This window comes from Aythya ferina, assembly GCF_964211825.1.
Source record: "Aythya ferina genome assembly, chromosome: 5".
In the NCBI taxonomy this organism is placed as follows: Eukaryota; Metazoa; Chordata; class Aves; order Anseriformes; family Anatidae; genus Aythya; species Aythya ferina.
The window spans coordinates 31,014,372-31,026,379 of record NC_140301.1 but is presented as its reverse complement, the minus strand read 5'-3'; the positions used below and the strand labels follow the sequence as shown (position 1 = coordinate 31,026,379).

The following is a 12,008-nucleotide window of genomic DNA, read 5'->3' as shown; positions in this document are numbered from 1 at the left end:
AAAATATCTGCTTGCCAAATATCATATGCTGCAAACAGTTTTGTACATGCACAATATAAAGGTCATCGCAATTCAATCCAAACACGGTACATTAATGAGGCCATGGTTCAACAACACAGCAGGTCCAGCACTAGGCTCTTAGAACCAGATCAAGAAAGAAAAAAAAGAGAGCACTATGATGCAAAGTGCTGCCCCAATATAAATTCCTGAACAGTCTAGATCAGTTCAAATTATTTTGTCAAATGAACTTCATTCCAGAAGATGTTACAGCAAACCAAGTACTGTCTGTCCTTTTGCAACATGAAAGCATACAGTCAGCATAGCATGCTACGAGTAATTCAACAGAAATATGAGCAGGAGCACATGACTGAACCAGATCAAACTGATATGTGCTGGGTAATCTGGTTATAGCACATAGAATCTGTTATTATGACTGATAACATGAAAATTAGTTCTCTTACAGCCAGGCTTTTTCACAGAAGATAGCACAATTTGCTGTAAATTTTTAAGCTTAAAAAATCACCAATCCAATAACTTACATGTTTTCCTCTTTTTTTTTTTTTTTTTGAGTTCAGGTTTCCTTCCTGAACTACTACAACCTTACGTTCCTATTAGGGGTGCTGATGCTGTTTGAAAGAGGTAAGAAATGTTATCATCAATTACAGGAAATACACATACACACATGATTTCAAGAAGAACATTTATCTACAAATGGAAGGTCTGAAGACCAGTGATTTCTTTCCTTCAGGAGAAAATAAAATTGGGGTGAGTATATGAACCTTCAGTTTCTCATACAGAAACATCCTTGCTACTACTTAGTGAGCAATAAAGCCTTGTTCCCATAAAAAGAAGAATAAAATTTAAAATGCATTTACAACAGTAAAAATATTTTGTTCATGTTTTGTAACATTAAATTAAGTAATTGTTCGCATATTTAACAAACCTATCAGAATTCTAAGGTTCTCAGAATAAGCTCAAAGAACATAATTCATTGTACCTTCTACTAAGTGATAATGTAGTAGGTCACTAGAAATGCATATGGGAGGTATATTCATAAGCATGATAACTATGAATGCCAATGTCCTACAGTTGCAAGCCATTGGAAATGAGTAAACTATTCAGAAATTAAATAAAGCTACTATTCTATACTACTATAATCTCAATATCTACTTTTAAACCCGTTTAGCAATACTTATTTTATGTCATTTGATGTATGGTCCCAAACTTACACACTTGGATCCAGGCTTGCTCTTAGTAACAGATGCAATATAATTAAAATCAGCAGGAAAGTGAAACGCAACCCTTTGCTCATTATTTGTCTTGTTTGTCAGGAAGGTACTACCTAGACAAAACTACGAAAGAACAAAACCATTTGATTGTAGTTAAGGTTGTTACAGTTTTGTAAACACTTAGGGCATTAAGTGGCACCAGGGGAGGTTTAGGTTGGATGTTAGGAGAAATTTCTTTACTGAAAGGATTGTGCAGAACTGCAATAGGCTGCCCAGGGAAGTGATTGAGTCACCACCCCTGGAGGTCTTCAAGAGATGTGTAGACGTAGAACTTAGTAGCATGGTTTACTGGTGAACTGGTTGGTACTAGGTAAAAGGCTAAATGATCTTAGAACAATCATTCCAATTCCTGATTCTATGATTCTATAACTAACCTCACTATGCAACTTGCGCAAAGTCTTTCCAAGCATTTTTATTGTTGAAATCATATCATCTTAGGCATTTCACACTGATATCAAGTAACTTTGACTCTGCTCCCCAGTCTGATCTAACTGTTCTGTGGTCCAATGTTAAGAAGCATCTGAAGAACCAAACCATGCAGTATGAGAAGTATAAATTTTTCTGGGCCTATCAGGCTTTATTAAGGGTTGGCGGTATCTGTACAAGTTATCTTTGTATCTATTCAAAGGAAACTCTCTTCTCTAAATATTATGGCTTTCGCAGCAGTTATACATCAGGAGTGCTAATAAAACCAACCAGCAGGCAGAGCACAGTCTCTTTGAGCCCCAGGAGATTAGTGGTAGACATTTTTGTGTGTGGTAAAGAAAAAAAAAATCGATGCTATTACAGAAAAAATATAGCATCACATGAAATTTATCACGACTTACCATTAATATGCTTTACTTCTGTAGGGGATGTCAGATGGATTTCTATTATATAATACAGATAAGACTAGTTCAACAACAAAAGTGTTTAAAAAAAATCCATAGCAACTTTTAAACCTCACATAACAAATATTTTGAATATTAGGGAAGTCTGTTCTGCCTGAGTTTAATGGCCTTTCATGCTACCTCCAAACACTAAGTATAGATCTTTGAGGAGAATATGATCTTTCACATAATTTGGCTCACTTCTTGAGCAGATGATATACTAGAGAGTTCAGCTACCATTTGCAACTTACAAATACTTGACAACTAAAGGAATCTGCTTGTTTAGGTAAAGCTCTGCTGGAAACAAAACTTTTGGCAGACAATCTTTCAGTCATCTCAAAGTCCATGAACAAGAATCACATTCAAAGAACAGTTTCAGGTGGGCAAACGCTTTGAGGAAGAAGTAAAAGGACTCTCTGAAACAGCTTCCTAAGGTCACCAGGATTCTGCAATAGAGAGAACTACTACGTGAAGCCACATATATATGAATGTCTCTCTATAAAGCAACTAGGACACTCACCTATAAAAGCAGCTTCCAGTACCAACCTCAAGAAATATTTAGCTATTTTTTCTGTGAAGTGGAATACCATCAACAGAAGACACCCAACATATTCTGCTGGGCTTTGGCTTTAATTCAAGGGCTAATGAATTAGATGAAAGAGTACCACAAACTGCAATCACAGTCAGAATAGACACATTGGATAGACACACTCTGTTTCCAGTTTATAAATCAACCAAACAATTTGTATTTTCTTTCTGCACAGTATTTGCTACCTTTCCAGATAATCCTATTGTCCATTAATTTAACTGTTGTCATGTACTATTCATTTCCATCACCTCTGCTTTCAGATTTAAGTAAGGTAGCCATTTCCCCCAAATGAGCCAAGTTTGTATACAGTGAGATACTACATTTATATACAAAATTGCAAGCTGGCTTTTAACGGTTTTAGACATAAAAGCATCTGATAATTTGTATTTTCTACAGGATTACATGTTGCTCCTTCTGTTGATTGTGTGTGTTCTTTTTTGTTTTTGTTTTTGTTTTTTCACTAAAACTAGCATTCAAGTATAGAAATTGAAACTTTGAAAACAAACGAGCAATTTATATTAACTTTTCATCTTCACAAGTTTCTAACATACCAAAAATTCTCGTGCAACTGGTATTTTGAATTAAAGTGTCAAAAATCTTGCTGTTCAACACTGTTCTCTAATTTGAAAAACACAAAATGAATCTGTAATCTAGAAAATTCACAATGTATGACATCAAAATATAATCTTGTGTGAAATATAGTATCTTGCATCTCCTATGAGAACATAAGTGCATTTGAAGTTTTATTGTACAGCTATAGTTAATTACATTGACTAGCTTATTTTCACCGTAGCAGATACTCCGCACCTTATAATCAGCAAGTAGCCTGTCAGAATTCTCTTTTTCTACTGAGTTGGCTGTAACTTTCATAATAAGTTATTATCTCCTCATATAGAATTTCTAATAGAGATTTAATAAAAACAGTGACTGTTTCTCTTACCGGAGTGAGCGCTCCTTCTGCTTGAGCTTCCATAGGACTTGTAGGGGTGGCTGCAAGAAGCTGTCCAGCAGCTCCGGTCAGAAGTTCCAATTTATCTGTAAGCTGTTCGGAAGCAGCAGGATGACACTCCATGGCTAGAACAAACTCCACCCCTGAGGTTTGGTTCTTGGCATGGACACTGTTTCCTGCCCAACCACCCTGTCTGGGCTGCTCTTCTCGAGGGGAATCCTCTAGAACTTGTAGTACCTCTGGCTCTTCATCTGAGGGACTTCCAGTTGTTTTGTGCCCTAAAGCCTCATTTGTCCTGAAATCCTGCAAGTCCCGTTCCTTATCTATTATCACCCATTCTTTAGAATCAACCTCCTGCCTGCAGGAGCTTAAGTTGACAGCTACAAATCCACTGCTAACAACACCATCAGCATGTTCTGGAGAACTAGCTGACACAGGCTTTGAAGCGTCTGGAAGGTATTCTTCATCATAGTGCCAAACATGGTCCACACGTGCAGTCACAGGAGCAGGATTGGGTGTTTTCTGAGAAACAGGAGGAACAGCAGCAACCGCAGTCTCTGCCGCAGCATTCAAGCCTTTCTGCATCTTCTCCAAACTTAAGAAAATAAATAATATCTGAATTAGTTACGAATGATGTAAGCTACATTTGATTATCTTCAGTAGAGGAAAACTAGATCTATATAAAAATTTCTTGCAAGCTGTCTTTCTCATCTCATATAAAGTAGCTCTACTGAGCACCTGATGTCATGATTCTTATTTAGGATGTGTTGTACTGTCCCAGTAAAGAAAAACATAAAAAACCACCAGCATTACACCATTAGGGCCTGAAATTAAAAAAATCTCCAGAGTATAAGTCTGACTTTAGCTGTAGACTAGCATTGTGTTTTTTTTCTTAAATAAAGCAGAAGCCTAGTGGCAAAATCCATTAATTGAGCAATATTATGAACATACTGAATACCGTTTGCTGTAGCTTGCATAAGCACTACTCATAAGCTTGCATAAGCACTACTCAGCAAACTGTTTTTGGTTTTCACAGTACTGTTAATTGATACAGTAATAGAGGAAAGATGAGATTATCTTAACTACATATTCTGAAAAGATCCAAGCATAAAAATAAAATAGAAATAATCTCTTTACCAGGTCTCAAGAAATTTATCTGTGTCTGGCTTTGACTCCAATGTCAGACGCTTCTCCAGTTCAAAGCTGTGAATTGAGCGCAACTTTCGAACTAATGGGACATCTCTGTCTGGCTGGGTAGTCTCTGAGCGGACACGAATTGGAGAACCGAGACTCGGTGCATTAAGCATTCCATTCACTGGTCCATGGCTGTTTTCCTCCTCTGTGGCAGCCTGTGCAGAAAGTAAAGTAAAAATGTAACTCACTAGAAATGGCAAAACAGAGGAAGACACAGTATTGTATGGTGAATACCATCCAAGTTTTTATCCACTGGTAAGCCAATTTGTATTTGGAAAGTTCCTAAAGTCTATGTCTTGTTTAAGGTAGTTTAGGTCATGTTTAAGGTAGTTTACTTCAGCACATACCTACCAAAGATAAAAAGTGCCTAGTAACATACTACTAGTAATACAGTAGCTCTGTGTAGGTCTGAGAACAGGAGTCTCAAAAACTCGGTACTGTACTTAAATATACACTGCTTTTTCATATCTGTCTCAAAAATTTTCCTCAGTAGTAGTCTGAAGCCAGTCACTTAGTAGCGTTGGAGTCTGCATTGGAGCCAAGAGCTCTTACTACAGAAAAGTTAGTTTCCAAGCTGGCTTTATGATTTTCTGGAGCATATAACACTCTTATACACTACACTAAATCTACTAGGTATTTTTATGACTTAGAATTACTATTTTTCCAACTGCGTTCTATCTTGTATAGTAACTAGCACAATCTAGAGCTAGGAATTCATGATCATCTTTATTTTCAGCAGGTGCAACTAATAAAAATTGTATTCGTTTAAACCAGAGCAATCTGCTTTCTCCCTCTTTGGTAAAAATAAAGTAAAATAAAGTAAAATAAAGTAAAATAAAATAAAATAAAATAAAATAAAATAAAATAAAATAAAATAAAATAAAATAAAATAAAATAAAATAAAATAAAATAAAATATAAACAAGTTAATCACTTTTGAAAATAGGCACCTGTGTCATACTCTCTTACACAGTACATTTTTTTCTAGCAAACAGGAAATAACTGCCTTAAAACTAGACAGCTACCTAAAAAACTTTTCAGTAACACATCTATCTTTAGCTATTCAAAATATTTTTATAATCAAGAAAAAGGGCTACATTCTCTGAATGTGAAGTGTAGTGACTGTGTCTGCAAATATGTTGTGATTCTGAACAAGAGAGACAGGAACCACTTCTCAAAGGATCACTTTTCAAACTTAAACAACATTCTCTCCAGAAGATTAGGCCATGAATCTCTTTGAATCAGTAGGAAGGTATCATATCTTATGGAGACAAAAACAACATACGAATTAAATGGATACTACTAATCACAATTAATCTTAATTTGTCAATTGAAGAATAACATTAAACTGGTTTTTGTATATTCTGTATCTAATTTTTACGCATACAAAATGCAAAAAATCTGCTTTGGTTTCACTCAGAGAGAAAAAATTGAGATCACGTGTAAATGAATATGATGGCTATAAATCTGCCATAAATCTTGTTTTCTTAGATTCATACTAGCATAGCTGCAGTATTAATTACATCTTATGTGCATCATAAGGACAGGAAACTGAAGATCGTTACAATACAGATTTGTAAATACCTTACAAATCCCCAATTTTATTTTGTTTCTGTTTGCATCCATTTCTTCCCAAACATCTTTTTCCTGAGGACGTTGATGGCCAGGGGACCCCGGTAGTTTCTCTGGTGAGACACCAATTGGAATACCATTCTCTCCATCACTAAGCTGTTCATCAGGGAACACTTCATCTGTGTTTTCTCGCAGCAAGTCTCCTGGGATAGGAGTTGCATTGGCAATTCTACAGAAGTAGTAAGAAAAAAATATTGGAAAGGTGAAAATTTTGAGATTCTAATGTGCTCCTTTAAATGATTTTCCATCCTATTAAAATAAAAGGTAAAAAATAATTTACAAGCAAAAGCAGGCCTCTTTAGGAAACTAAACTTTGTAATTCATTCAATACAAAAAAAGCTAATTCTGAGGTTTCACAATTTCTGTTTCTTTAATTTAGGCACACAACAAAAGGAATAAACCAACAAATAATCACTTAAAGACTACTTCCTGTATGTTTTCAAAGCAATTTCTGGAGTAAATTTGTTAGAGATCATATCTATTATGAAGTACTGGATAAATACTGTTTTCTTCTGTTGTTGGATGAAAACAATTAATAAACACTGTTCGGTCAAAAATGTTTTTATTTTTTAGAATGAAATTAATCAATCACAGTATCAGCATATAACAAATTATAGTAACTGGAAATAATTTTCTCCTCTTAATATTTTCTGGAATAGGAATGGTCTATGAAGACCTTCATATAGGTTGTACTCCTAAAATCAAAAAGGCTCTTTGATTGATAAATATCCTGGGCTGTTTTTACAGAGTTGTGATGTCTTACTTCTTATACTGCACAGAAATACAATGAATGGATGATAGTATATAAAATGTGGTTAATCAGTTTTATCATTTTAGAAACTATAGTACCTGGCTTTTTCTTGATGAAAAACAAATGCTAGCAAATGCTATTTTCTATAGTCTGATCTTTCTACTTGTTTTCTCCAGTTTCTCTTTTTATTAAGAGGAGATCTACCTTTGGATTGGATTGCAAGTTTAAACACAGTTTGACAAACTCACGACTCTTCAAATAAAAATAAAGGTATTAGTAAAGTCTGAAAATATCTTACACATGCACATACTTCATATGTATATATGAAAGTAATACATTCCCTCTCAAAATAGTGCAATTTTAACCATAGCCCAGTCAATACTCTATGGGTTCTAATGATGCTATTCAAATAACTTTTTATAAGTGCACATTTACAAAAAAACAAAGAGATTAAATTTCTACATGAAATTCTGGCACTTCTTAGCCTCACCATGCTGTCAAAACCCCCACACCATGATCTCTGTGAGTCTTAGATAAAACTAGATCTACCCAACACCTAAAACAGGCACAAACTCTTCCTCCTCATCCATAAACAACGTTTAAGTTCTCCAATACCCCGAGATGAGTTTGTGTTTTATTAAGCATTATATCTCATCCAATTTACTTAATCACAGTTCTCAAAGACCATATTAAATGTCATATGAAAAACATACATTTGGAAAATCTATTTCCAAATTTCCTGTAACGATCCACTCATTTTTCAGAGTTACAAGGAAATTGCAGGTAATAGCCCATTCAAGGCTTGCAGAAGACAATGGGTTCCCACAGTTAAACTTTGTATACATCATTTAATTTTAGAAAATATGATTTAGCAAAGGATCGACTAGCAAATTTACCTATAATTTCCTGCGCTACCATTTTTTAATGCTTTAAATTTCAAACTACCGTGCTGATATTTCAGGATAGTATAAACAGGAACCTGAAAAATGGAGATTATTCAAATGTGCACAGTCCTCTTTTTATTCAGCATCCAACAGAAAAAAAAAATAATAATAACTTTCCTGTGGCACTCTGTGACTGCTTTTTTAGTGACCACAGACAATGTGCATACATACCCAATTGCAGCTGGAGTAAGACGAGTGTGTAACTGAGGTGTGGTTGAAGTTGTTGTTGTTGTCAGAGAACCATCAGTTCCACTCTTCTCCCAGTCAAAAGGGTCACTTTCAATAACCCCAAATGTTTTCATACTGTTGTCAAACACAGACATGAGAAGCTAAAAATGAAGGAAAAAGTTAATAAGCTTCATTTTTGTCACTGAGAACAAGCAATTTAGAAATATCTTCCAGTAATAATTTAGCATGCCTATTCTTCATGATTTCAACTGACAACAATTTTCTAAGAAAAGGACACAGTAATTTATGTTTTTCATTTCTCATTCTCCAATATTTCAAAAACTAGATATGCAAACTTGTGTTGTTAGTTGTTGTTGTTGTTTTTTTTTTTTTAAGCAAACAAGCAAACAAATAAACCCTGTGTTTCCAGCAGAAAAGAGGCAAAAAAGGCAGAAACACACACACGCAAACATGACTCAGTTGCTGCAAGGCAGCATCCAATGGCTCTACAACAGACAAGAATGAAAGAATATATTCGGCTACACCATTAAAAACAAGGAAATGAATCAGGAGTATACATGGAATGATACTGATTCATTAATATATATATTTATGTCATTTAGAACCATGTATCATATACGATATCTAATGCTGACAACCGTCCCACAGAAACTTCAGACTGGAAGATTTACCCTCAGATTTTATGCTATGAAAAATCAGGTAGACCAACTTGTGTCCACGAGAAAGAAGGAAATTGCATCTATATTCCTCTTGCTCTGGAAAAACTTTGTCTTGTTCCATTCATTGGTGGGGAAGGCTGTGTCTATATCACATCATGTCTTACTTCTTAACATTTCAAAAAATCATACTTTTTTACCTTTTTTTTTTTCTAAAAGCTAAAACTGGTTTTCATTCTTTCTTCCAATGAATGCTGCTGCAAATTTGTCTTCTCTGTCTTTCTTTAAAAATATGTATCTTATAGCAACTTTAAATGATAGGAAGTTTAGATCATTTTTCTTGCACAAAATGATTGTATCCATTTTATCCTTACTTTCAAGAACCCTCAAAATGCTATCTATCTTAGTCAGTTCTAAAAACATATTGAACCACACAAAGCCATAATTCACTCTGTCCCATTCTCCTTTACTCTTCCTTTACACCTTCAGCACTCTCTCTGAAGTAATTTTTGAGATAATTCTTCTTTAAATCTTTCATACAACTTCTGATATGATGCAAATACAAATGCTGCTTTTTACATACTTACATAGATCAGAGTGAAATTTTGAGGTTTATTTTTTGTTAAAACACAGGTCAACTCTGAGTGAATAAAAGCACATATTCTACAGCGTGTTCTCTCAGCACCCACAACTTTATCACTGAACTAAGGCTGTCCATTTCAGCAGGCAATACTCTTTTCAAAAAAGAAAAATCACTATTTAGTTTTCTAGTGATCTCTGCAGGCAATACTTCAGCATGAAAAAAGGCATCATGGTTGCATGTTGTGCTCCAGCTGTATATATTGTGGGTGCTGAGTTCAAGATTTTGGAAAACTGCCTGACTATCACTGAGAAAACAATTTCATCAATGTAACTTAAGGAGCACTTAATGGAGCCTAGAATAATACCAGCATAGCATCCAACCCTAACAGGTTGCTGACTGCAAAACAACTGACAATAATTTTTAGAAAACTTACTGTTCCCAAAAGGGGAAAAAACGACTTCTTTGAACTGTAAAATTTCCATGGTACTAGATGGTCATTAAAATAATGTTGTGGTGGAACAATCCATAATCACTATCAAGACTACACAAAGAAATCAAAGGAAATTGAAGACAAAACAGCATACAATTCTGCTATTTAAAATCTGAGATATAAAATCGTAAAAAATATTTACCTGGTAATCGGGTTTTGTAAAGTAATCTAAATTAGAAATGTGGTCCAGAAAGACATTGAATTCTTGAGGAAGATGTTTCAACATAAGTCTGTGCTCATACCTCTCTTTAATGGAGCCCACTTGCTCCTAGGAGCAAATAACACAACAAATATTAGCACCTTAATTCTGTGCTACAACATACTCACATTGCATCCCAGAGCCATTCAACGCAATACTGACCAGGAAGATGGGTACATATATTGCACTGAACAGTACTGAGGAAGGCAGTTCTTCAACACATAGCAAGATGAGAGATTCTATCATCACTGTTAGTACATATGCAAAAAATAACATATGAACTTCAAATTGAATATGAAAAGCCATTTACTTTCCTTCTGCGTTTGAATGCTGTCTGACACCGAAGACTATCATTAGACACTCCAACCCTTCTAAAGAGCATGTTTTAAAGATTAAAATATCCGAAGTCCAGTAACTTTTTGGTGTATATTTGGTCATCACAGTACGCTGTGGAAGATTAGTAAATCTTGCTTTGTGTAAGATGAGTACATCAAAACCAACAAAAAGAGAAGCAACTTATACACCACATTGTCATCTATTAATGCATAAACTACAAGTAACCTTGTTTTAGTATAATTTCAAAAGAAGCTGAAAATAATAATAATAATAATAGGCTAATCAGATACTGTTTTCTTTGTATACTTCACCTATGATACGTGCCTAAAAGCACTACTGCACGTTGACTGATTAACTTTTGTTCACCAGCAAATAAGAAATGTCTATTTCACAAATAATCAAAATAGATAAGAAATGTTCAGTGTCCCACAGCTGAACTCAAAAAACACTCAAGTGAAAACAGACCTACAAAGTAAGTGGTATGTATACACTTACTTTTGCTTTTTAAAACATTTTAAAACCAGAAGAACACTATACTTTCCCACTAAAACAGTTCATAAAACTTGATTGCATTTTATACCTTGACATTAGGAATGAGAAGTAATACTAGAAAACACCAGAAAACGTAATGTTAAAATTAATGAACCAGTGATTCTTAGTGGAATCTATTATAGCATTTGCTTGCAGTACAGAAGTAAATACTCATCATGCTCTTCAGTTTTACTTCCACGTTTACCTTATCTTTTATTTTTCTCCAAGGCAGTTGCCCAACCACAAACTCCACCAACATGTAAAACAGGGACCAGAGGTCATCATGCCGGCCCATTTCCTGTGAAAAAGAAATATTATTTTAATGCAGCTTACAAATACCTATAACACAAAAGTGAAGATAGATACTGCACTGCTGTGGATACTTACATTGCTATACATGAAAATTAATATAATCACGACTGTAAAACAAATTCTTATAATTAAATTTGGGCACCTATTTCAAGTATGAAAGACAAATGAATTTCCATAAAAGACACAGAGAAAAAAGCAAAAGTTGAAGTGTGTTAAAATAGCCTTGCCAATATCTATACCAGAAGAGCTGTTTGATATTAAGGAAACGTAGTAAAGATGATGTATTTTACAAAACTCAGTAATTACACCTTGTGATTTATTAACTTGCAAGGCTGTTGAACAAAGGTAATCCTTAAAATCACTCATTTCTACAAGAAGAACATTTTTACTCTCAACTACTGTAAATTTTATTATCCTGTCCCAAAATTTAGATGTATAAATTTCTACGAAAGACATTCAAGAATACAAAACCCAAAATCAATAGCAAATACATTTT

At 34.5% G+C, this 12,008-nt stretch overlaps 1 protein-coding gene across 3 annotated transcripts in view; it reads right to left on the bottom strand.

Moving 5' to 3' along the window:
• Positions 1-12,008, bottom strand: part of TTBK2 (tau tubulin kinase 2) — an 84,701-nt gene that overhangs the window by 22,693 nt on the left and 50,000 nt on the right. For all 3 annotated transcript variants that reach the window (XM_084519503.1, XM_084519505.1, XM_084519504.1), the window contains exons 8-13: positions 11,406-11,498; positions 10,277-10,402; positions 8,388-8,545; positions 6,474-6,690; positions 4,834-5,045; positions 3,688-4,291 (exon numbers count right to left, since the gene is read on the bottom strand). In XM_084519503.1, coding sequence (XP_084375629.1) covers positions 3,688-4,291; positions 4,834-5,045; positions 6,474-6,690; positions 8,388-8,545; positions 10,277-10,402; positions 11,406-11,498 — 1,410 coding nt within the window. The remainder of the gene's footprint in view (positions 1-3,687; positions 4,292-4,833; positions 5,046-6,473; positions 6,691-8,387; positions 8,546-10,276; positions 10,403-11,405; positions 11,499-12,008) is intronic.